This window comes from Salvelinus fontinalis, chromosome 10, assembly GCF_029448725.1.
Source record: "Salvelinus fontinalis isolate EN_2023a chromosome 10, ASM2944872v1, whole genome shotgun sequence".
NCBI lineage: Eukaryota > Metazoa > Chordata > Actinopteri > Salmoniformes > Salmonidae > Salvelinus > Salvelinus fontinalis.
Genome location: NC_074674.1, coordinates 24,606,680 through 24,633,022, shown reverse-complemented (window position 1 = coordinate 24,633,022; position 26,343 = coordinate 24,606,680). Strand labels below are relative to the sequence as shown.

Below are 26,343 nucleotides of genomic sequence, written 5' to 3'. Positions count from 1 at the left end.
CAATCTGGTTTACTTAATAACAACTATTAGTTGTTTCACCATCAACATTTATTTGGCTTCAAAGCAAAAATTAAAATATTTTGCTACAAAATATTAGTTAAAAAAAAATCGTTTGATAATAAATCATAGTACAAAAGACGTCAGGATCTGTTTTTGTTTTTTTAAATCTGCATTTCCGAAATCCTAGAAATGTGTATTTCTTAAGTCTTATTTTTGTGTTCAACACAAACTCTAAGACATCTATAAAAATACGACCAGCACGACCAATTACTAACATTATTAACTCATTATTACACAAATGATGAAGAATAAAATTGAAACAAACCATTTAGAACAGGGATCATCAACTTGATTCAGCCGTGGGACGATTTCTTTTTTGTTGAGCGAACGGTCAGGGGGCCGGAACATAATTCCAAATCATTTGTAGACTGCAAACTGAAACGGATATGTTTGACTAAAACATAATTTCAAATGAAACCACCTGCAGGCCGCCAGCTGGAGAACCCTGATTTAGAATCAATAAATTAGGGTAAAATGTGTGAATGTTTCATCTCATCTGAAGATCCATAGCAGCAATTGAATTTCTTTGTCTCACATCCATTGTACAAATGTAACAAAACAAAAGTCCAAAACTAATTCCAGGTTTCAAAGCAAACTAAACATGTGCAGATGTCCGTTATTTCGAAACGTAAATCATTAATATGCAGATTCTAGTGCATTTTTATGAGTAAGAGATGAACTGCTGCTGTTGTCCACTTAAGCTGCCAGATCCCACAATGGTTGTTCTATATGATACCTGAGATTTCAACATAGCCACTCCACCTTTCATCTAAAGCTATAACCTGTACTGTATAAAGTAACCTGTAGTAACCTGTACTGTATAAAGTAACCTGTAGTAACCTGTACTGTATAAAGTAACCTGTAGTAACCTGTAAAAAGTACAGTTTGTAGACCCTACTTTCCTATCAGTGCTGAGCCACTGGGTGATGATCAAATACTGATGTCAAGGGTCTGTAGTTCCTCACTCCCTGCAACCAAGAAACCTGCAGCTTAAGGACTGGCTTGAGGCCCTAGTATCTGTACCCAGGCACTTGCTTCATGTTACCCCAAATACCAAACTGTTATACTAAAGATATAGTGCACAGTACAATAACTTCACATTTAGAGATGTCCATGTCAGTACAGAGTGGCTGGTCCAAAGACTTGCCAGGGTCAAATTCACTAGACACCAAACCGAAATGGGTAGGGAGTACGAGTACCTGAACTTCTCCAATAAGAAACGCTTGTTCTCCTTTTAAGTTGCAAAACATTTTGCTACGGTGTACACTAATGAATACAACCCCGGTGTGTGTGTGTCTAGTCTGGTCCATCAGTACATGCAGGACTGTGACAGCGCCTCCTGGTGGTGCAGTCCGGTGGCGATGGTGCGGGCCATGCGTCGGGAGGCCTCCCTCATCCCCCTGGCCGCCTCGATAGCATGGTTCAGAGAGCTGCTCAGAGAGCGCTGGTCAGCAGACAGGGAACGGCCGGCTCCACCTCTGACCTGCTCATGATGACCCCTAACCACAGTGGCCACACCCCCACCCAGAGACACGTAGATGGGCTGGGGGTGGGATGGAGCTACATTCATCACAGGGCTGGAGTAGTACCTGCAGGGAACAAGCCAGGTAAATATAACAACAACAGGCCTTCTAACTACACGTACTACTCCTCTTAAAGCTGCAATATGTTTCTTTTGGGCGACCTGACCAAAATCACATAGACATGTGCGTTAAAGGTCTGTCATCGAAAGCAAGTCGAAGACGTGGTCGATCTGTTCTATGTGCGCTATTTCTATGCTTCCCGCTCTTATGTTTTGTTTTTGCGTCTTTTACTTTTGGTTTTGTACACCAGCTTCAAACAGCTGAAGATACAATATTTTGGGTATTGTAAAATATATTTCATAGTGGTTTAGATGGTACAATGATTCTCTACACTATACATAAACTGAAATTAGGCAAACTATTAGAATTTTAGCAGCCAGGAAATGGCGGAGCGATTTCTGCATATTGCACCTTTGTGATTGAAATATTCACACTAATAAAATAATTAGATGATTTATGTCAAATGTAACCACCTACATCTTCAAGTCAGGATTTTGGCCAAAAGATGAACTCCTGCACCATGTGTGCTGTGTTTTACATCATATCATACCGGCTACAGTTCTGTATTTTGAAAGTTCTATATTTTGAAATCTTGATTGCTGACATTCAAAACATTTTGGGACTATATCAACAATCGACTAATGAAACAAATACCAAAAGATCGTGCGTCTCAGCGCAGAGAAATTTCATTAGGGTTGGCAACAGATGGGGTTGTAGCGAAATGACCTAATGGCCACTTCATGGCCAGACAGAGAGAGACAGCAGGGTACTCACAGAACTGGCGGGCACACTGGCACACACTGGACCAGTGGCACACTGCCCAGCACAGGAGGGGGCGGCGCTGCAAAGAACACGCCTCTCACATCTCCATGGGGGGAGCTCATTGGCCAGCTGCCTCTGTGGGCGGGACCTGAGTCGCTCTCTGTCCGTCGGTCTGCGAATAAAAAAAAAATCAGCACACGTTTGTTGTCAATTAAAATGGCAAAGCAATACAGCACAACATAAAACAGGAAGTAGATGGTAACTTGGACGTGTCTGTTGCTCACCGTGTTTCGTGCTCCGGTACGTCTGAGACCTTCCACACGTAGGACAGTGACGAGAATGAAGACCAGTGTGACTGTGGATAGGCTCAGTGTCACCACCACCCCCATCTGGTCCTGTCAGTCAGAAGAAAAGAGAAAGAAGAATAAAGAGTTAGCAGAAAGGAGTGGAGACGGCACAGGATTGACTGTCACTGTGACACACAAACCACCATTACACCACAGACTGTGGATGTGTCCCAAATCGCACCCGTTTCCCTATGTAGTGTACTACTTTCGACCAGACCCCAATGCGTAGTACACTATTGTGAATAGGATGCCATTTGGGACATAGCCTGAGAAAGAAGCTCTTACGTGTAGAGTGTCCATGGCTGTGTGTCTGTGGGGAACATTGTGGACACACAGGGGCCTGCCTCCCTCTACAGTCAGGTTTATCACCACCATCTCCACCTACAGACATACTGACATGCTGTCCTGCAATCACAATACAGATAAATCAGGATTAATCGCAAAATCAGAAATTGCTGAAATTAAGCTGTAATTCAATATTTTGTATACAGAAAGCATTACAAGGATATTGAAGTCTTGATTTTTTCCAAAGTAGCGGTAAGAAAAAAAGCAGGTAAATGGATAAAGCACACTTTCTTTAAGCTCAACGTCAACATGGTTTTACATGGTATTGTTGTTTTTAGCTGTATAGATTATGTATTTGGGATGTTTTCAGTGTATTTTGAACGCTTTCAGACAATGCGATAAATTACAATAAAAAATGTGTACTAATATTACCAAAAATGTACAGAGTTAACTGATTAACTCTGACAGCCCTAAAATACTATATTTTACGTTTATATCAGAGTTAACTAATCAAATCTGACAGCCCTAAAATACTATATTTTACGTTTATATCAGCGTGTAGCATACTGTATATAAAACAGAAGTCTTTCTTACTTGTGTGGGCTCCGCTGTTCCTGACGGTCTCTGCTCTGCCACGGCTGCCTCCCCATGTTGCAGGGGACACTGGGATACGCCTGGAGAACCGAAGTCTGGGTGTGGACTGGAAATGCTCCGACTCTGTCGCTGGAGGATAAAACAAACTAAATCCCCCAAAAAATCTGATAGCTTATACTTAGGGTACCCAGAAAACATAGAATTCTAGTAAATAAAGAATGAAAGCTATTGTATTGTGAAGTGGATTTTGAAGTGTATGTACAGTGGGTTTCATAAGTACTCACCCCCGTTGGATTTTTTCACATTTTATTATGTTACAAAGTGGGATCAAAATGTTTTTTAATTGTCTTTTTTTTTGTCAACGATCTACAAAAAAAATAAAAAATAAATCTTTAAAATGTATGTCAAATGAAACACTAATATACAGTATTAGATATATACTACATTGAGTATACCAAAAACTAGGAACACCATCCTAATATGGAATTGGTCTATAAGGGCTTTGCACACCTGGATTGCGCAATATTTGTCCATTAATCTTTTCAAAATTCAAAGCTCTGTCAAGATGTTGGTGGTCATGGCTAGAAAGCCATTTTCAAGTCTTGCCATAGATTTTCAAGCACATTTAAGTCAAAACTGTAACAGTTTCTTTTTATCCTGAAAAACTCCCCAGTCTTTGCCGATGGAAAGCATACCCATACCACGATGCAGCCACCACCATGCTTGAAAATGAAGAGGCAGTTACGATGTGTTGTGTTGGATTCGCCCCAAACACAAGGCTTTGCATTTAGGCCAAAACATTTATGCCTTTGCCATGTCTTCTTGCGGTATCATTTTTGTGCCTTGTTGCATACAAGATGCTTGTTTTGAAATAGGTTTATTTGCATTCTTCTTTTCATTCCCACTGTCATTTAGGTCAATTTTGCAGAGTAACTACAATGTTGTTGATCCATCCTTCGTTTTCTCCCATCACGTCCATTCAACTCTGTAGTTGTTTTAAAATCACCAATGGCCTAATGGTGACATCGCTGAGCAGTTTCCTTCCTGTCCTGCAGCTCAGTTCAAAAGGAGGACTGTATTATTATTCACTTGACCAGGCTTAAAGACATATTCAATGTCTGATTTGTTATTGTTACCCATCTACCAATCACTGCCTTTCTTTATGAGGCCTTCGAAAAGTTCCCCTGGTCTTTATAGTTTTATCTGTGCTTGAAATTCTATACTTGACTGAGGGACCTTACAGATGTTGTATTTTTATGGAGGTCAGAGGAAGGGGTTGTCATAAAAAACAAAAAACATATAAATCCCTATTATTTCACACAGACTGAGTCCATGTAACTTCTTATGTGATGTGTTGAGCCAAATTTGACTCCTGAACTAATTTAGGCATACCTGAACAAAGGGGTGAATACTTAAGCAACAACTATATTTTAGTTATTTCATTGTTTGTAATTTGTAAACATTTACAGTATTTTATTTTCACTTTCACTGAATATTTTGTGTAGATCAATGGCAAAAGAAAATCTCAATTGAATCAATTTCAATCCCACTTTGTAATGCAACAAAATCCAAGCGGGGGGTGAATAATTATGATACCCACTGTATGTACTGTGTAATGCAGCATACATGAGGCTCAAATCAAATGTTATTTGTCACATGCGCCAAATACAACAGATGTAGACTTTACTGTGAAATGCGTACTTACGAGCCCTTTCCCAACAATGCAGTTAAAAAGTAAAAAAAATGAATAATTGCAAATTAGAAAAAAAAGTAAATAGTAACACAAAATAACGAGGCTATATACTAAGAGTACTGTTACCGAGTCAACGTGCAAGGTAGTTGAGGTAATATGTACATGTAGGTTGGGGTAGAAGTACTACCCAATTTAGGATAGATAATAAACAGAGTTGCAGCAGCGTATGTGAAGAGTGTGTCTATGTGTGAGCGTATGTAGTGTGTGTGTGTGTGTGTGTGTCTGTGTGTGTGTGTGTGTGTGTGTGTGTGTTGGAGTTTCAGCGTGGTATGTCTTAGTGTGTGTGTGTGTGTGTGTGTGTTGGAGTTTCAGCGTGGTATGTGTTAGTGTGTGTGGGTGTGTGTGTTGGAGTTTCAGCGTGGTATGTGTTAGTGTGTGTGTGTTGGAGTTTCAGTGTGGTATGTGTTAGTGTGTGTGTGTGTGTTGGAGTTTCAGCGTGGTATGTGTTAGTGTGTGTGTGTGTGTGTGTGTTGGAGTTTCAGCGTGGTATGTGTTAGTGTGTGTGTGTGTGTGTGTGTGTGTTGGAGTTTCAGCGTGGTATGTGTTAGTGTGTGGGTGTGTGTTGGAGTTTCAGTGTGGTATGTGTTAGTGTGTGGGTGTGTGTGTTGGAGTTTCAGTGTGGTATGTGTTAGTGTGTGTGTGTGTTGGAGTTTCAGTGTGGTATGTGTTAGTGTGTGGGTGTGTGTGTTGGAGTTTCAGTGTGGTATGTGTTAGTGTGTGTGTGTGTGTTGGAGTTTCAGTGTGGTATGTGTTAGTGTGTGTGTGTGTGTGTGTGTGTTGGAGTTTCAGCGTGGTATGTGTTCGTGTGTGGGTAGAGTCCAGTGAAAGAAAGTCAGTGAAAAATAAAAAGGGGTCGATGTAAATATTCCTGCCAGCCATTTGATTAACTGTTCAGCAGTCACATGGCTTGGGGGTAGAAGATGTTCATGAGCCTTTCGGTCCCAGACTTGGCACACCGGTACCGCTTGCTATGCAGTAGCAGAGAGAACAGTCTATGACTTGGGTGGCTGGAGTCTTTGACAATTTTTAGGGCCTTCAAGTTTCAAGTTTTAACATCACACACACAAGTACAGTGAAATGCCTTTCATGCAAACTCAAAACCCTAAAACGCAATAATTAATAACAATGTATTACTAAAAAAACAAGAGAAATAAGAAGAACACAATAAGTAAGTAAGTAAGTTAGTTAGCATACTATATACAGGGTCAGTTCAATACCGTATTTACAATGTGCATGGATACTGGAGTGATGGAGGTAGATATGACTAGGCAACAGAATATAAGATAAACAGAGTAGCAGCAGCTTGTATGTGAGTGGGTGTGTGTGTGTGTGTGTGTGTGTGTGTGTGTGTGTGTGTGTGTGTGTGTGTGTGTGTGTGTGTGTGTGTGCATAAAAATGTAATAAAAGGCAAATAAAGATACAAGGTCAACTCAGATAGTCTGTGTAGCTATTTTGTTAACTATTTATGAGTCTTATTGCTTGGGGATAGAAGCTGTTCAAGACCCTGCTGGTGTCAGACTTAATGCACCAGTAACGCTTGCCGTGCGGAAGCAGAGATAATAGTCTATGGCTTGGGTGGTTAGAGTCTAATGATTTTAACGGGCCTTCCTTCCACACCGCCTGATATACATGTCCTGGATAGCAGGGAGATCAGCCCCAGTGATGTACTGGCCTACCTAGAGTTACCAGCCTCAGAAAGTGCAGCCCAAATAAGTGCTTCAGAGTTCAAGTAACAGACACATCTCAACAACAACTGTTCAGAGGAGACTGCGTGAATCAGGCCTTCATGGTCGAATTGCTGCAAAGAAATCGCTACTAAAGGACACCAATAATAAGAAGAGACTTGCCAAGAAACACGAGCAATGGACATAAAGAAAATAAAGAAAAACCCTTGAATGAGTAGGTGTTCTAAAACATTTGACTGGTAGTGTAATTTAGCTCGTCTGGTAGGCTTGTGTCACTGGGCAGCTCACAGCTGTGCTTCCCTTTGTAGTCTGTAATAGTTTGCAAGCCCTGCCACATCCGATGAGCGTCGGAGACGGTGTAGTACGATTCAATTTTAGTCTTGTTGATCAGTCCTGTTGATTCAATCTTAGTTATGGTCAGATTTGCCAAACAGAGGGTGAGGGAGAGCTTTGTATGAGTCCCTGTGTGTGGAGTAAAGGTAACCAACGTTTTTTCACCTCTAGTTGCACAGGTGACATGCTGGTAGAAATTTTGTCAAACGGATTCCAGTTTTCCTGCATCACCGGCCACTAGGTGCACCGCCTCTGGGTGGGTATTTTGTTGTTTGCTTATGGCCCTATAGTGCCGTCTTAGTGCCAGCATTGGTTTGTGGTGGTAAATAGACAGCTACGAAAAATATAGATGAAAACTCTCTTGGTAAATGGTATGGTCTACAGCTTATCATGAGGTATTCTAACTCAGGCGAGCAGAACCTGGAGACTTCCTTAATATCAGAGATTATGCACTAGCTGTTGTTAACAAAGAGAAACACACCCCCTCCCCTGAGCTTTCCCGACGCTGCCGTTCTGTCCTGCCGATGTAGAGAAAAAAACAGCTAGATTAATATTTTCCATGTCCTTGTTCAGCCACGACTAGGTGAAACATAGGGTATTACAGTTCTTCAGATCACGTTGATAGGATAGTCTCGAACGGAGCTCGTCCAGTTTATTCTCCAGTGATTGCACGTTCGACAATTGAAAGGAAGGCAGAGGCGGTTTATCCACTCTCCAACGTAGTCTTGTCAGGAATCCCGCACGACGGCCTCTATAGCACCACCTCCTCCTTCTCTGAGTGTCGGAGAGTTGGGCCTGGCCCAGGATAATCAAAATGTCCTTCGCTACCGACTCACTTAAGCAGAAGTCCTCATCCAAATCGAGAATAGTGATAGCTGTTCTGATGGCCAGAAGCTCATTTTGGTCAAAGGAAACAATGGCGAAAACATTATGTACAACATATTTCCAACTTTTGACCATTACATTTACATTTACATTTAAGTCATTTAGCAGACGCTCTTATCCAGAGCGACTTACAAATTGGTGCATTCACCTTATGACATCCAGTGGAACAGCCACTTTACAACAGTGCATCTAAATCTTTTAAGGGGGGGGGGGGGGATCAGAAGGATTACTTTATCCTATCCTAGGTATTCCTTAAAGAGGTGGGGTTTCAGGTGTCTCCGGAAGGTGGTGATTGACTCCGCTGTCCTGGCGTTGTGAGGGAGTTTGTTCCACCATTGGGGGGCCAGAGCAGCGAACAGTTTTGACTGGGCTGAGCGGGAACTGTACTTCCTCAGAGGTAGGGAGGCGAGCAGGCCAGAGGTGGATGAACGCAGTGCCCTTGTTTGGGTGTAGGGCCTGATCAGAGCCTGGAGGTACTGAGGTGCCGTTCCCCTCACAGCTCCGTAGGCAAGCACCATGGTCTTGTAGCAGATGCGAGCTTCAACTGGAAGCCAGTGGAGAGAGCGGAGGAGCGGGGTGACGTGAGAGAACTTGGGAAGGTTGAACACCAGACGGGCTGCGGCGTTCTGGATGAGTTGTAGGGGTTTAATGGCACAGGCAGGGAGCCCAGCCAACAGTGAGTTGCAGTAATCCAGACGGGAGATGACAAGTGCCTGGATTAGGACTTGCACCGCTTCCTGTGTGAGGCAGGGTCGTACTCTGCGGATGTTGTAGAGCATGAAAGGGCCCATAAGGGCTCTGTTCAAAAGTAGTGCATTATTTAGGGAATAGGGTTCCATTTGGGACACAACGTTTATGTATGCTGCAACAAAAAAAACTCTGCATTACAGTCAGCCCATAACTCACTGATGTCCAGTTCAGGTCTCTGTCTGGGTACAGAGGCTGATCTTCTAGCATTCAACCTGGGAGACCTCTCCTCCACCTGCTGCTCCTCACCCAACCTCCTCTCCTCCCTGCTCTCCTCTCTACCACCATCCCTCCTTCGCTGAGCAGACCTGAGAGAGTAGAGAAATCAAAAGGAACATTACAAATCAGAAACTCTGAAAGACAACGAGACCCTATTCCCTATATTAGTGCACTACTTTTGACCAGAGCCCTATGGGCCAGTAAAAATGTCAATAAACCTGTTTCAACAGTAACAAAAGTCTGATGAGATCTCCCTTAAAAAATGTGACCAGGTAAAAAAAAGGCCAACCTGGTACGAGGTGTTGAGCTGAGAGGGTGTGTGTGGTCATCCTGGGCTGAGGGGGGAGCTCTAACAGGACTGGGAGGGTTGGTCTGTCTCAGACTGCCCTCTAGTCGCTCCTTTAGTCTGCCCACCTCCGCCTGCAGGGACTGGATGGCCTCACTGAGGGACAGACACAGAAACACACGAACATGCAAGCACGCACACACACAAACACACGCGAGAATGAGGACAGAGAGTGTTGACATTTTCTACCTCAATGTTATAGAGTAGACACTGCCATTTCAACTCCATTGGTAACTGTACTGTTACTTGTTCCAAATATTGTAGTTAGTAATATTGTAGTAATATCACGTCTGTTATAGGTGTTAAAACGTACAATTGACCCTGCCAATGAAATCGATTTGACATTCCAAACCATACACAATCCTTTTCTAAACTCATTCCTATAATGTGAGTCAATAAATAGGGTCCACTCATGCAGTGTCACACCATGCAAAAGTCAACACTGGGTACAGTATGTACCTCCTGAGTCTCCACATTTACCAGCTTCCATGTCTGTAATGAAATCAAATCATACAGACATACAGAATGTAAAAATAACTCAGGTTGACTGGCATTTCAGTTGATGTATCAGACTCTGCCTGACCCAGGGAGACGTACACATTAGACACACACTGACACCTGCCAATAAAACGGTGTAGGATCCAGAGATAGATTTTTCAAATACATATTAATGATATAATAAAGATATGGCTCTGGTAGGATCCAATACCAGAACCTCACTTCCCAGATAAAACATAGACACCAGCCAGGCAACACCCTCAGCATAAAAGGAAATCAAATATCAAACGTCTAATAATCCCCCCTCCTAGATTCTACTGGGAGTTGCCAGAAAAAAATGCCTTTGAGCTGAGCTGGTATTTTTGCTGCAGTGAAGCGGCCCTCTTCTCCTACCAGCCAATACTTTCCAAAGAGACTCATAAATCTGTGCTTGTTTGTGTTACTATCGCCATGGGAGCAATTGTGTAGAGAGAGACTCACTTGCGGTTGGTCAGCTGACCAGAGCTCAGGGCTCGGAGGGGATCGCCATGGTGATAGGGTGCAGTGGGGGAGGGGCTTGGCTGGTAGCGATGCTGGGTCGTTCGGGTGGAACGGTCACTACGTCCCTCATCCTCCCCTGACGCAGAGTGGACTTAGGATAGAAGGAGGAATTAAAGAGGAGAGAGGGGTTTAAAACAGAAGGCAGGGGAGAGGTGGAGGATTAAATTAACTGACACGGGCAAAGAAACATAGCCAAACAGCTAATAGCTGCCTCCCTGCTTCCTCTCAGGAGGGTACATGTTTCTGTCACAGAGTAGACTGTGTACCAGGGTTTCAGGTATGAAAATTTCACCAGCAGCATTTTAAAATTTACCGGACACGTGAGAAATTTACCAGACCCATATGCATTGGGTGCATAACCGGATTAGGGCGCCCACCCACGGTGTTCAGAATGACCGAACTCACATTTCGATTATGGTAATTCATCTTAACAGAACATGTAAGTGGAGGATGCAACGCCGTGTGTCCTTACCGCTCACATGGAAGATGTTAGAATACCTGTCCACATTTACTTTTCCTCAGCCACAAGACGAGTAACGAACAGCTAAATCACTAGCCTTTGCAGGCGGAGCGTGAGTTTAAAGTTTGGGGGAGTACATTTTCACCATAAAAAAAATGCACCTTTATAATAAAGCATTCCATGCGTCATCACATTTGCAGACTTATGTAAAATGGCCTACTATTCGTAATGTGATGAGTAGATTGGATAGTCATAATTCAAGCTAATAATATAACTCAAACACTTTGTAAAAAAAGACTGTTGAAGGCATGGCTGAGGGCGTATAGCGTACAGGCCTGGGCTTCAGGCTATATCAGATACGTTATTCTTTCTTTGAACGGGAAAAATACATTTCATGCCATTCTACTACTTTAATGCTGCAGTAGGATAAATCAGGGTCACACAGTGTTTCTTGGTAGTCTTAAACAAATCTACTTTGAAACCAAAACATACACCTCACACACATGGTTATGGGCTTACAAAAGAAGACACCTGTACCATGTCAGATATAGAGTTGAAATGTATTACATTTAGAGTTTGAATCCCAATATTACACTTTATATTCATCACAGAAGACTGAAATATAACAAAACGAATTATGAAATTATGAAAAATATGAATAACATTCCAGCCACTAGTTAATTTGACTGCAGGAAAGGGCTACTAAGATAAATCACAGGTTATCCCACTGTGCTGACACTGACAGACAGATCAATAAAAACGACCTTGTCCATATAATAGACTAACGAGTCTAATTAGGCTATATACTGTAATTTTGGCAATTTAATTCAATTTACTTAGGGAAAGCTTAGCTTCCCCTAGTCTTATGGACGCGTCGTCTGCGAGCTTATGTCAATCTCTATCCCCCATAGTAGAAAAATGTACCTATTCTGTAGGTCAGCTTGTTGGGAAAGAAATAGCCCAAACAGACTCTGGTACAGATCTCCAAATTCATGCAACCAGTAGGTCTACACTACATAAAAATAAATGAAAAAGTTAAAAAGCACTGAATCTGAGGCAGCAGATCAGAACGTTTAGCTTAAAATGTTGATAACCTATTATTTCGAAACATTAGCGCAGAGATGCGTTAATGTAAAACTATTTTTAACACACGATTGCATTTAGAATTGTTGTGCAATGATTGGGCTTATAAAAGCACTGTCTGACAGATTTTCAGCTCAAAGGCTCTGTATCTGTATGCGTGTGATAAACAAGATACATAACGAATATACACACGGGCCAATTTAATTGCACTAAATTATGCAAATTAACCCATAGACCGATAAGCATGACTGGTCAAAATGTATTTCCATCAACTGGTATTTCCATCCATGAATAGACTAAAAAGCATTATTCGCAATGGGATTTTTTTTCTTCTCCCGGAAAATCGTCAGGTGCAAATGTCAATTATTGGCTTTTCTATTTTTACTGCCAAAAAACCTAACCTAAATAAGACGGTTATAGACAGAACAGCGTGGACTCACTGTGGTCACTGTCTGGTCCAAACTCACTGGTCCCGCTGCCCCTGTGCTGGGGGGAACTGGAGGCTGAGGTGCCCCTCCTTTCCTCCCCTCTGGTTCTCCCTGAAGACCCCCGTACCTGCCTTGGGGTGCTCAGACGAGAGCCTCCACTGTGCTCCAGCAAGGTTGGCCTCTGTGGTCTGTGTGAGGGGGTGCAGGGAGAGTATAGAGGCTGCCCTGACACGGGGACTGTGTGGTGAGGCTTCCCTGAGCTCTGCTCCTCAGGGACTGACAGGCTAAGGCAAAGGAAAGTAAAACAAAGACAGGAACACACACTGATAAGATTACAAGGGAACCCATGACCTGTCAGTCTTGGGCAAACAGCAATAGGAACAAAACAGGGGAAGGTTAAGATCTGTAGGCAACTAGCCAGGGACACTGTGAGGGCACAGTGCGGAGCTGTGTGTAGGTGTGTCAGTAGTGTGTGTGTGTGTGTGTATGTGTGAGTGTTTGTGTGAGACACTGGGGAATGTGTTGTCATGTTCTGTGAGATTGACAGCCGAGTCACTGAGGGTAGAGGAAGAGGGAAGGAGGGGGAGATGGCACCAGTAGCTCACCTCGCTATGGCCCTCTGGTGGAGAGGACTAGGTGCTGCAGGAGTCAGACGACTGCTTTCAGAGCCAACAAAACCACTGTCAGTCTCTGGTGAGATGATCCCATCCTGGTCAACACAGTGGGTTTGACAGACAAATTACTCTTTCAGGCTCAGTAGAAATTGCTGAATTGTGGAGATAAATGTGTAACTTAATTATCATTCACTTATTTTAACAAATAAAAAAGATATAACTGACCTGGGACGGCAATCTCCTGGTCCCAGGCTGCAGTTTGGAGCCTCGCCTCTCTGAGGCAGCACTGTCCTCCAGACTGGTCAGACTGCTGCCATGAGACTTCCTGACCTCTGACCTCTTGCTGTCATTGGCCAGGAGATCAGGAAATGCAGTGGACTGGCTGAGGTCCTTTGGGGAAGGAGGAACTGATTTGCTGGTCCTTGGTCTCGCCGTTGGAAAGAATGTAGCGGCCTGCTGACCTTGCATTGGCCGTCTGAAAACACATACTATAGTTTAGAGTAATATAAATGTTATCCAGTGTTCGTATTCATTAGTACACAGTGCATACTGTAGCAAAACCTTCTGCAACGAAAACAAGGGCTTCTTATTGGATAAGTTCAGGTAGTCACTCCCCATTTCTGTTTTGCTTCCTAGTGAATACAAGCCTGGTGCAGAGTTCAGGCTCACCTCTGAGCGAGACTTGTGTGGCCCTTCTCCCTCCCTGTCCTTGGGTGTGGTCCCTCTCTTGTCCCCTCACTACCTGAATGTGTGGCTTTTTCTCCTGCATCAGAGGAGTCATGGCCCTCTGTCAGATCCAGGTCTAGCAGTCTGGGCAGCTCCCTGAAACTCTGGTAGCTGGAAGGGGCATTTGTAAGCAAACTGATATTTACATGACTGGTAATTGACCAATAGCATGATTATGTTTAGAACAAAAGAACAGCCTGCCTTTCATTGGCTGATTTTGAATACTTCTGTTCTACAACGTCATGTATTACAGACTAGACCTTCTTTAAAAGGATAGTTCATCCAAATTACATAATGACATATTTCCTTACTCTGTAAGCAGTCTAAAAATGATCCCTGATATTAGAATGTTTTGTATTTCATGTCCAAATCAAAGTGTTTAAAATCGATTGAGACTTACTGGTCCATCAGCATGCTGAAGTCTCTCTCTACGCATTTGTGTTTGTGACGTAAGGGATGGAGGAGCAGGGACGGCATCCCTCCCTCCTCTCCCTCGCTCTCTCCGCTGGCCGAGCTAACCTCCACCTCCACCCCCACCCCAGACTCCCCTGGCAGAGGTAACACTGGGCTCTGGAGAGAGAAAGAGCGAGAGAGTGAGAGATGTTAACAATCTTGGAAATGCAGGCCTTTATTCTATGGGATGAATAGTGACTAGTCTACTGTAGTATCTTCAGTAGCTGTGTTGTCACGGTACCTCAGGGAGTGGCATGGGCTCGCTGCCCCCTGCAGACATGGAGTAGGGGGTGGGGTGAGGAGGTGGAGTGGGAGGAGCTTCTGAGGTGGGCCGATCCTGTTCAGTCTGCTCCACCTGTTCCTTGAGCTCCTCCACACGCATCCCACACTGGAATATACGGCCCTCCAACTCCCTATCACACACGCACAAACACACACAACCAAACACACACTTGATGTCCACCATATTTGTATTTCCTAATGTCCACTTCATCTAACAGTTTAAACACAGTGTTGAAGATAATCCTGCAGTGTGGTCTTACCTGCCGGGGTCAAAGGGGCCCAGCTCGGCCCCTCTCTGCAGTAGAAGTCTGTGTTCGTCTCGTGCTGCTAGATAACCTCTTTCCATAGAATCCTGCCCCTGCAGCAGCTGGGACAAACCCTGCAGGGACACAACATCACATCATTACTCAAACAACATGGTGGCCAGTGAGCACTGGGAGACGCTCCTCTATACAATATATGCAAGACTCATATTAGATAAATATCAGAACAATACCTTCATCTGCTCAAATGGTTTAAGTTTCCCTCTCCTCAGGAGCTCTTCAAATGTTTGCACCTGCTGGAGGAACCTCTCAGCCTGCTTTGAGAGAGCCCTGGTCAGCTGCTCTCCAACTCCAGGGCCCAGGCTTCTGGGGGATGAGGAGGCCGCTGAGGAGGGACAGACAGTGGAGACTCCACTATGTCCTGTAGTGCGGAGAGAAAATAGGTTTTTAGTAAAAGACAATAGAAATGTGTAAAGAAATGTTGAATGAGAGGCAGAATCAATGTCAATGGAGTGTAAGAACGTATTGAAACAAAGCAATGGCTGTGTCCCAAATGTTACCCTAATTCCCATAAGGCTCTGGTCAAAAGTAATGCACTATAAAGGGGTTGGGGTGTCATTTGGGAAGCATATATAAGATGGCTGTTAGTACCTTGGTGGGCAGCCTGTCCATTTAGGTAAACAGAGCCCGAGCTGAGCTCCGCTCTCTGAGCGTGGGGAAAAGTTAGGGTCATGACCTTTGACCCTTCATGGAGTACACCTGATTGGACAGCGTGACTGGGCTTGGGAGGGTCGGAGTAGAGGCTCACCTGGAGATAGAGACAACAGGGAAAAACAGGAGTCAAAATTACACATTTTATAAATGATAAGAGTTTCAAATCATTTTTTTATTGTTACATGCTTTGTAAACAACAGGTGTAGACTAACAGTGAAATGCTTATTTACGGGCCCTTCCTAACAATGCAGAGAGACAAAAAGAACACAGTAACAATAACTTGGCTATATACACAGGGTACCAGTACCGAGTCACTGTGAAGGGCTACAAGGTAATTTAGGTACTGGCAGCTTGATTAAATAGTACCTGCAAAACACCAGTCTCAATGTCAACAGTGAAGAGGCGACTCCGGGATGCTGGCAGAGTTGCAAAGAAAAAGCCATATCTCAGACTGGCCAATAAAAATAAAAGATGGGCAAAAGAACACAAACACTGGACAGAGGAACTCCCGATGTCACCTCTTCACTGTTGACTTTGAGACTAGTATTTTGCAGGTACTATTTAATGAATCTGCCAGTTGAAGACTTGTGAGTCGTCTGCTTCTCAAACTTGACACTAATGTACTTGTCCTCTTGCTCAGTTGTGCACCGGGGCCTCCCACTCCTCTTTCTATTCTGATTAGAGCCAGTTTGCGCTGTTCTGTGAAGGGAATAGTACACAGCGTTGTACGAGATCTGCAGAGATCTACAGGACCCCCTGAACAAGAATAGACTGATGAGTTTCAGAAGAAAGTTCTTTGTTTGTTTCTGGCCATTTTGAGCCTGTAATCGAACCCACAAATGGTGATGCTCCAGATACTCAACTAGTCTAAAGAAGGCCAATTTTATTTCTTCTTTAAATCAGCAAAACATTTTTCAGCTGTGCTAACATAATTGCAAAAGGGTTTTCTAATGATCAATTAGCCTTTTAAAATGATAAACTTGGATTAGCTAACACAACGTGCCATTGGAACACAGGAGTGATGGTTGCTGATAATGGGCCTCTGTACGCTTATGTAGATATTCCATAAAAAATCAGCTGTTTCCAGCTACAATAGTCATTTACAACATTAACAATGTCTACACTGTATTTCTGATCAATTTCACATTATTTTAAATGGTCAATTTTTTTTGCTTTTCTTTCAAAAACAAGGACATTTCTAAGTGGCCCCAAACGTTTGAACGGTAGTGTACATATAGGTAGGGATAAAGCGACAAGGCAACAGGATAGATAATAAACAGTAACAGCAGCATATGTAACGAGTAATATTCCCTCCAAGCTGCGCACGTTTGCGGGCGTGCAGTGCAGGTTAAAACAAGTTCAAATCAAGCCCTGCATGTTTTTTTTTAAAGTCTCATGGAATGTAGGACTACATTGAACACACCTGCTACTGTAGGCTGAATGATAGAACAGCTATTTCCAGTTTAAAATGTTATGGAATGCATTTTCTCCATTGTTTTTGATGTTAGGCCACTCTGGTAGGCCCACATTATGATCAAATAGCCACAGTAGTCTACATGGCCACTGTTAAAACTGTAACTTAAAGCAGGTACAGCCTCAGTGTTCACAGTAAACACGCGCTGGAAGTTGCACAGATTTTTCACAACGTTCAGGTTATCTTGGAGGAGAGATGCTTCGCAATACAGGAAAGTCTGAGGTATATGGGGTGGCTCTACCGTCTATGTGTGTTTAATGTATACGTATGCATCACATCCTCCATTTTGTGGAGCGGTTTCTATTTCAACCCCTCTCGGCTCTACCTCGGTCTCAGGATGATAGAACTGATATCGGGAAGCATAGAAATAGAGCACATAGAACTGATCTACCGCTTCTTAAGACTTGCTTTCAATGACAATGACAGATCTATAACACACATGTATCTGTGCATATCGCAGCTTTAATTGTGCAGGCAAACCTAGAAGCAGGTATTGGACTGTGCTTGACAAAGGATTGAATTGGCCCTCCCAGCACATCTACACTGTTATGTCTCCAGCGGGAGGAGGAGAGAGACAGATGGTAGGTAGTGTGTGTAAGGAGAGGTGGCACGAGGGAGGGGGGTAAGCTAGATTTGAATTAGTATTAAGAGTAGACTGTGGTGCAGATGGAATAGAAGACAGCAGATAGGAATACCTACCTCTCTGTAAATTGCCTTTTAAAATCAACAACTAGGCTATAACCAACAATTACGAGACAAGGTACCGTGAACGGCCAAGACTACGACAACAAACTGTCACTACCCTGTCCATCCGAGCTCCGTTAATGATGACATTTCCTGTTTTCCTCCACTGCATCATGAGGGCCAAAAACAATGCACGCAATTGTCCTAATGTGAACCGCAGGGTCATATGACTGTACCCCACATGACAGGATGGGTCTATTAAGTGTGTGTCTAGTATTGGTGGTCAGAGAGCAATTAAGAACTATCAAGCAAATGGCCAAAAGCTAAGTGGGGTAGTTAACCCACTTACCAAATAGGACACTGGGATACACAAGCAGCACTGAAAGAAGTTCTAGTCAGATTGCAGTAACACAAGTTGTATCTTATTCTTTAGCTGTTTACTACTCTGTCTACAACTCCCTTTCCATAACACACTTTGAGAGTCTAATTCCATCATTTGAATCACAATCTCACTGTGGCTCTTGAGAGGTGATGAGAAAAGTCTGACAGCCACAGAGGCTGCTGTTTTTCCTCTGTAGGTAGTGTATTATACATGCGGGGCGCCCTCTGAAACAAGTAGTGTCCCGGATTGCACCCTATATCCTATATAGTGCACTACTTTTGACCAGAAGCCTATGTGCCCATGTCAAAAGTAGGGCACTACCTAGGGAATAGAGTGCTATTTGGGAGGCAAACACAGGCTATGATCATACAGGCCACCTGAGGGGCCCTCTCCAGCATCTGCTTTGTGTTTGTTGTCTTTCATGTGGCCTGCATGATATTCAGATGCAGAGCAGAGAGGACTAAATAGAACCACACCATCTGCCAGAGACACCAAATACATTTGATATATTGTGATCTCAAAGCCAGAACTGATCCCAAATCAGAGTTTACACTCTTAGACGCTTGATAAATACAGCCCCTGGCCCTTGAAGAGAAGTCTCGGTCTATAGCCAATTACTCAACAGAAGTTGAGTAGCACATACAGCTATCGAGATGACACACTTGTGTGCTGACACAATGTTAAACACACACACACACACACCCATACACACACACACACACACACACACACACACACACACACACACACACACACACACAGGTACACAAAACATTAGGAACACCTTCCTAATATTCATTTGCACCCCCTTTTGCCCTCAGAACATCCTCAGTTCGTTGGGGAATGGACTCTACAAGGTGTTGAAAGCATTCCACAGGGATGTTGGCCCATGTTGACTCCAATGCTTCTCACAGTTGTGTCAAGTTGGCTGGATGTCCATTGGATGGTGGAACATTCTTGATACAGACGGGAAACTGTTGAGCGTGAAAAACCCAGCAACTTTGCAGTTCTTGAAACAAACCGGTACGCCTGGCACCTAACACCATACCCCATTCAAAGGCACTTACATTTTTTGTCTTGCCCATTCACCCTCTGAATGGCACACATACACAATCCATGTCTCAGTTGTCTCAAGGCATAAAACTCCTTATTTAACCGGTCTCCTCCCCTTCATCTACACTGATTTAACTTTTGTTTATGTGACAAAACAAGCAAGTATGGTCTAGAGAATCATTGTACCATCTACAACCGCTGTGAAATAAATGTTTTATGACCAAAAATATTGTATTTTCAGCTGTTTGAAGCTGGTGTTCAAAACTGAAAGGACGCCCCCATAAAACGGATCTACCACTTCTTAGACTTGCTTTCAATGACAATGACAGATCTATAAGTCACATTTTAGAGTGAATTTGGTCGGGTCGCCCGAAAAGTGACATATTGCAGCTTTAACAGGTGACGTCAACAAGGGATCATAGCCTTCACCTGGATTCACCTGGTCAGTCTGCCATGGAAAAGAGCAGGTGTTCCTAATGTTTTGCACACTCAGTGGGACAGACCATATAGACTACCTTGGCTTCCAGACGCATCCGATCAATAGTGTTCTCTGCCTCAGCATACTTGGTCAGCAGCCTGTTGTAGTCCTCCTAGAGAAAAGAAGGGGAAGGAGAGGGGGAGGGAGGAGAAGAGTGAACACTGTGAGCTGGACAGGAAGTAGAGAAGCACTACCCAGAGATAGTCAATTAGAGAATCATTCAGTGAATTTGTAAGTAAATTGGTGTCAGTGTGTCAGACACTTGAAAAGTCTGAGTATGCCAGAACGCTAAGGAATCAGAGTTAGTCTGAGTGTGTGCCTGTGGTGTGCTCCTAATCTCTCTGTATGTACCTGCAGCTGCTGTACCAGAGTGCTGGCCTGTTGTGGGCATCTGAAATCCTCTGGCACCATAGAGTTTAGGGGCCTGTGGGGCCCGTTGGGCGGCGAGGGGGATTGGGGTCCGTCTGTACTGCTCAGCAGCACCTCTCTCACTATGTCAGCAGGGGACTTGAACACCAGGGGGGGCTCCACTGACAGAGACCTCTTTCTGGGGGAGCCTTTGCTCTTGGGGGGGGTGTAGCCGCTCTTAGGGAAGTGGACCCTGGGCTCTACCTTGGAGAAGTCTGGGGTGGGGTAGGTCAGTGGGCCTCTTCGGCCCTCGTCCATGTCAGGGTCCTGACTCCTGGGTTGGTGTTTGGGGGGGCTCTCCCTGAGGGTCTGCTGGCTCCAGTCCTTGGTGCTGCTGTGAAGGGGGGACTGTGAGGGTACATGCCAGGATTTCTGAGAGGAACAAACCATGGCTTGTGGGGTGTCAGATAAGCTCTGTCTTATCTTTCTCGGATAAGGATGTTGCCGATGGTTAACGCCTGCCTCATCCTGTGGGCTCTCTCCACCCCTTTCTTTTCTCTCACCGAGTTGGTAAGATATCCCACAGTCGGGAGAGATAGCTGCTGGGTAAGGGGAGGTCCTAGGCTTGAGATCCTCCCCCCCTGACTCAAGCGCCCAATGAGGCCTGGGGGCGCTGCTCATCCGGCTGCTGCGGGATTCCGGAAGGCTCTCTGTGAAGGTGGGATCCTCCGGGAACGTCTCAGCTTCAATCCCTGCAGCATAGGCCAACTCCTCGGAGGAGAAATGGAGGAGGTGAGGAAAGGTAGAACTCCTGGGAGGGGAGGGAAGAGACTGGGGGGATGAACAGAGCAGGTCGGGAGGGAAAATTAGGTTTCCAGACACACTCTCTCCCAACCGTCCCCCCCCTCTGTTGTCACTCTCTGAGAGTTCACTAGTCTCCTCTATTTGTAGGTCGGCCCTATAACTGCCTATAGCACGGACCTCTCTCTCCTCCTTCTCCCACTCTTCTCCTCTGACACTAAGGCCCTGATCCCAGCCAGACCCAGCCTCGGCTATGACAGGATATGCCATCATGTCAGTGTGTGCGTGTGGCTCGCTGTCCACCTCCTCCTCTCCATCCTCCTCTACCTCCTTCTCGTCCTCCGTCATGTCCAGCTGTCTGTCTCTCTCTGGGAGATGCTCCATCCGCTGCCTGTCGACCACGCAGCTCTGCTCCTCTTCAACCTTCTGCTGCTCCTCTTCCTCACTCCAGATCTCCACACTGTCCTTGTCCTCCAGGAGATCGTCATCTATCAGAGAAAGAGAGGGGCATGGGAGAAGAGTCAGTTCAGATGCATCCCTCTTAGCGGTAACCGTGTTCATAAACTAGGTTATTTAATTACATTTCAATACACACATAGCATGGTCACCCTTGCTTGCAGGCCTTAGGCAGCTTAGGCCTTTGATGCTTTTGGCTCGGTTGAAATGTGATATTTTGCTAAAGAAGTTATTACATTGCCAGTCCCAAATGGCACCCTATTCCCTACATGGCGCATTACTTTTGACCAGAGCCTTACTGGTCATGTCACGTTCCTGACCTGTTTTCTGTTAGTTTTGTATGTGTTAGTTGGTCAGGACGTGAGTTTGGGTGGGCAGTCTATGTTTTCTGTTTCTATGTTGGTTTAAAGGGTGACCTAATATGGCTCTCAATTAGAGGCAGGTGGTTTCATTTCCTCTGATTGAGAGTCATATTAAGGTAGGTGTTTTCACACTGTTTGTTTGTGGGTGGTTGTCTCCTGTGTTAGTGTCTGTCTATGTTGCACCATACGGGACTGTTTCGGTTTCTTTGTTCATTTTGTTCGTTCGGTTTTTATGTAGTCATTTCCCTGTGCGTGCGTTCTTCGTGTTACATGTAAGTTCTTACGTCCAGGTTTTGTCTACATGCGTTTTGTTATTTTGTTAGTTAATTCAAGTATAGTTCGTTTTTTGTCTTCGTTGTTTTGTCGTGTCTAATAAATATCATGTCGAACTACAACGCTGTGTCTTGGTTCAATCCATGTTCCTCCTCTTCGGATGAAGAGGAAGAGGAGAACCGTTACAGGTCATTGTTAGCAATAACATTGTTGTGACATTGTTAGTACTGTATGTGTGACTCACAGAGTGACAGCGCGTGCCTGTCCTCTCCAGGTGGCTCAGAATCCTGCAGCTCACTCAGGTTACAACTCAGCTCCTCCAGAGGGTTTACCAGCCCCAGCCCACCTGGCCTACTGGGGGACAGGGACCCCTCCAAGGCTCCAGAGTACCGGGGTGGATTCTCCTCTCCCTCCTCTTCTCCTCCCAGATCCACATCCTCCAAGGCCTCGTCCAGTCCTATGATCCCGTTCTCATCCATCTGGGTGTGGAAGCCCTCCTCTTCTTCTGCTTTCCTGTCCCAACCTTCTTCATCCTCCTCTTCCTCTTCCCCCCAGTCCACCTCTGAGCCTATGGAGCTGAAGGGAGAGGGGCGTTGAGGAGCGGGGGTCCAGAACAAAATTCCTGCCCTTGTGCGTTGCCCTCTGGTCTCCATCCTCTCTCAGATCTGACCTCTGACCTCTAGCCAGGTCTGGTGTCGCCCAGTATCCTGATTGGCTGCTCCTCTGAAGACCACCTCCAAAGCCATGGCTTAGAATCTAGCCTACTGGCTGAAGGCCTATGTCCGTCTTATGGACACCTTTGTCACTTGGGACACTTGATACCCTGAAACCAAACGCAGCAACAATACAGGAATAGTGAGAGAAATAACTTTGCGCAGTTCTGATACAACACAATTCAAATGCAAGCTCACATATTCACGGACACACACATTCACTTCAACATCTGGCGATTGGGAAAAGCCAAACGCAGCTCTCTACCGCACCCCTACCTCTCTGTAAGATGTGACTTCACCACAGCGCAAACTGCACGCCATCTTTCAGGCAGTCTTTCATATGACGCAGAACACAGATCACAGCGCTAATGAACTGTGGTTAAAGAGCAAGGAAACTAACAGTCTGTCTCCATCCTAATACACAGCTGCTTCCTACTGTCAACATGGAAGCATCTAAACCAATCAGCAGATAACCATGTGTCGCTCCTTCAGTATGCCCAATCTTTACATTTCATCATATTTACTATACGTATATATATATAGATATATATATATATATATATATATAAAATTGTTGCTTCATTCATAGACAGATTACAAAAAGGGGGAGACAAATTGCATGAATGAATTCCTAAATGTACAGTACTCTTAGAAGAAACACATATACCCGTGACGCGGAGTATCAGTTAGGCTATGCATATTAGATCACGAGGTTCACATTTTGTAGCTCAGTTTTGAATAATTGCACATAGCTTATTTAGGCTAACAATGGGACAACATATGGGCTTTATTCAAAAACAGGGAACATCAAGATCAACTATTTCTGGATGTCATGGAATATGGGTGTGTAAAGTCTCTTCAGTCCTACTATAGAGCTCTGGGGTTGCTGTTAACTGTCCCCATAGTAACCGACAACACCAACACGAAGAACAACAGGCCTCAATGCTGCACTTCTCACCCCCACCTTCAGCCAAATTACATTCAGAGCATTGGCTCATGGACAAGGCAACAGGCAGGGAGAGAAGACAAATGAGAGACGTTTCTGGGGGTTCGCTGGGGAACCTGACAAAGCCTTATCTGTACAAGAGACACTTGTTACCTCCTCACCATACTACAGTACTCTTTCATGCACTTCAAAGCACCTCACAAAGGCACACGGAAATTCCACTTGTAAATGTGTTGTAGGAGGAACCATGGAACACAAAAAAAAAAAACAGTTTTACAAGACACAGAACCGGAAAGTGAAGCAGCAAGCTTAGACTTGCTCGTTACGAAAAGTGGCCACCGTGGATCTTGGTCCTCAACAATATGCCAGATTACCAAAAGCAGATTATTTGGAGAGTGCTGCGTCTAATCTGACACACGAACCCATCAGCAGTGTGTTCTAACATACACACACCAGCTCATCTTTGTTGTGGAGGAAACAAGCAGGACTCTCACTATATGTGGAACAAGCAGCAGGCTCATGGCCCCTCTGTCCTCCTTTCATATGCAAATGTATGGAGTGTCTCTCTCCGCGGAGAGGAGGCAGCTGGGATGACGCACAACCTATCTAAACTGAGACAACAGGGAGAACACAAGCTCTTCAGGCAGACAAACAATTTAAGGGCATTTTTCACAGCCAATTTCAGCTCCGGGACTTGGTTCATCGGTGAACATCAAACTTATTTTGATGTAGCCTAGATAGAATGCATTCAACATAAACAATTTAGGCAGTCGATCTTAAAATAGGCCGATGAATTGAAAGCGAAGATCGCATCTTTGATACGTTCAGATTATGCACATCTTCACCCGTCATTACAGACATATCACAGCCACATCACAGCCACATCACAGCCACATCACAGCCATTTGGTGGATTGTGAAGCATCAAGAATGGACTCACCTGTTGCTTAAATCCAAGCGGCGTGTGCATACAGTCCATGAGGCACTCCGAGGTTGCGTTTTGTGGTCAGGCTGGGTTATTAAACCCTCAGGGGCTCACCAACAGCTCACAGCCAGTCAGCCAGTCAGACAGTCAGACAGACAGGGCTGATCTGTTGAGCACACTCAGTAGTAGTCCTGCATCTCCAGAGAGCCCCACTGACAGCTAGGCTAATCCCCGGGGTGCCTGTGGAGCTCTCTCTCTCTCTCTTGAGTCTGGGATAACGAGAGCTGCTAGGCTAATTAGCGCACCTGCCAGGCTCTCCTCTCGCAGCCTCCCATCCCTCCCTCCCAAAGCTGTCAGGACAGGCGTCAACAGAACCAAAAGCAACACGTTTCAGTTTTGTTAAGGCTGAGGACCAGAGCATTCTGCCCATTCAGAGAATCTCTTTGAAGCCTCCGGACTTCACCCACGCTGAGAGAGTCCAGTTCTGTGAAGGTTGGCTAAGATGGCCTACTAACTAACTAAGCAACGTAGGCTAATCTTCTTACAATGCGAGGGGAGAGATAAGGACATGCAGACAGACACAGAGCTAGGAGAATAACAACCCAACCTGGGCCTAGTGCTGTGAATAGCCTTACGCTCACAGTTATAACTGAGCCAAACCAAAGTCAGGGGACCACGGAAGAGTTGCAAAATTCCAAAGTCTCCCAACTGCCTACTTACAAGACTTTCCATCCTGACAACACGCTATACCAGTTAGCCTACATCTAGTGAGTGGAAGACATAGTCCCACAACGGACTGCAAGTATGGGGAAAATGACAGGGTTTCAGGGGTTCCTTGGGTCCATGATGGGGTAAAGCATCAACACAGAGACAGCCCAAAAACCCATCAGACGTTTAACTTGATCTTAAGTTATACCTGTGTAGTAGGCTAGTAGCATTAGTAATACATAGTAATTACAGTATACATTTTTATGAATAGCTTTGTATGTGCATAGCAATGGAGTTGAGTTTTATTTTGTCATTACTTAAGTGTACTAACACACACACGCGCACACACACACACACACAGTACTTTAGTACTTTTGAGTACTTTATATCAATGACTGAATCCACTTTGTGACTTTGTTCAAGAATGCTCATTATTTGTGACATGCGAGAACACTACAAATTTACAAATTCTAAACTTACCTTGTGTTTATATCATCCAAGGCAGTTGAAGCAGAAAATCAGAGAGACATCGAGATTGCAGCATTGGCAGACTTCAAAGTAGCAGGCCTTGGTTGCCTTGAGAACCGCTTACAAACTACAAAAAGACCCATCCCAATGTCACCAAGCGATGCATTGCAAACCACGACTTCACTCAATGCCACCCACTTTACCTGAGTAAACAAAACAAACGGAACTATAGCTAGGTTCAGTTTCAATTCAGCCATCGGAGATACTATGGCAAAGAGTATACAGTACATTAAAAAAGTGGGTAATAGTTAGGTAGCTAGCTAGCTTAGCATCTACTCTGCACTTTCTAGGGATTGAACACACTCTCCAATGTTGTGTTGGCGCGATCCAAGTATTTTATCTACCTAATCAGTATTCGAATTCCCATCACTTAAACTAAAGGTCATAAATGTGATCATGGCTAAATCATGGCTAAGGCAAATTAACTGGTTGATAATACCTGTGATCGTGGGCATTAGCGTCAATCCATCAGGAAAAAGCGAGAGAGTATCGTTGGCTAATAATTCCATTCTCGGAGCGTGGCACTGATTTTGCTGGCGGAAAAGTTATTAAG

The 26,343-nt window shown here is 44.4% G+C and overlaps 1 protein-coding gene across 2 annotated transcripts; it reads right to left on the bottom strand.

Moving 5' to 3' along the window:
- Window positions 1-26: 26 nt before the first annotated feature.
- LOC129863851 (microtubule organization protein AKNA-like) lies at window positions 27-26,343 on the bottom strand. Of its 2 annotated transcripts, XM_055936183.1 has the most exons (23): window positions 26,230-26,343; window positions 25,743-25,857; window positions 24,570-24,720; window positions 22,216-22,794; window positions 20,083-21,368; window positions 19,769-19,843; window positions 15,598-15,754; window positions 15,180-15,367; window positions 14,944-15,062; window positions 14,643-14,814; window positions 14,349-14,518; window positions 13,892-14,059; window positions 13,448-13,697; window positions 13,214-13,317; window positions 12,621-12,892; window positions 10,578-10,728; window positions 9,543-9,695; window positions 9,194-9,342; window positions 3,632-3,760; window positions 3,038-3,157; window positions 2,690-2,800; window positions 2,418-2,577; window positions 27-1,649 (listed from the first exon to the last, which is right to left on the bottom strand). In XM_055936183.1, the coding sequence occupies exons 4-23, from the start codon at window positions 22,622-22,624 to the stop codon at window positions 1,370-1,372; spliced, it is 4,623 nt and encodes a 1,540-aa protein (XP_055792158.1). In that variant the 5' UTR covers window positions 22,625-22,794; window positions 24,570-24,720; window positions 25,743-25,857; window positions 26,230-26,343; the 3' UTR covers window positions 27-1,369. The 2 variants fall into 2 exon arrangements, with proteins under 2 accessions (XP_055792158.1, XP_055792159.1); XM_055936184.1 differs by lacking the exon at window positions 24,570-24,720.

Excerpts from the sequence above, each read along its gene's own strand:
- LOC129863851 (XM_055936183.1), bottom strand. The coding sequence starts at position 22,624 with ATGGAGACCAGAGGGCAACGCACAAGGGCAGGAATTTTGTTCTGGACC. Across the intron at positions 15,755-19,768 it reads GGATGCGTCTGGAAGCCAAG|GTGAGCCTCTACTCCGACCC; the intron begins GTAGTCTATATG and ends CTCTATCTCCAG. Across the intron at positions 14,519-14,642 it reads AGCCCATGCCACTCCCTGAG|AGCCCAGTGTTACCTCTGCC; the intron begins GTACCGTGACAA and ends TTCTCTCTCCAG.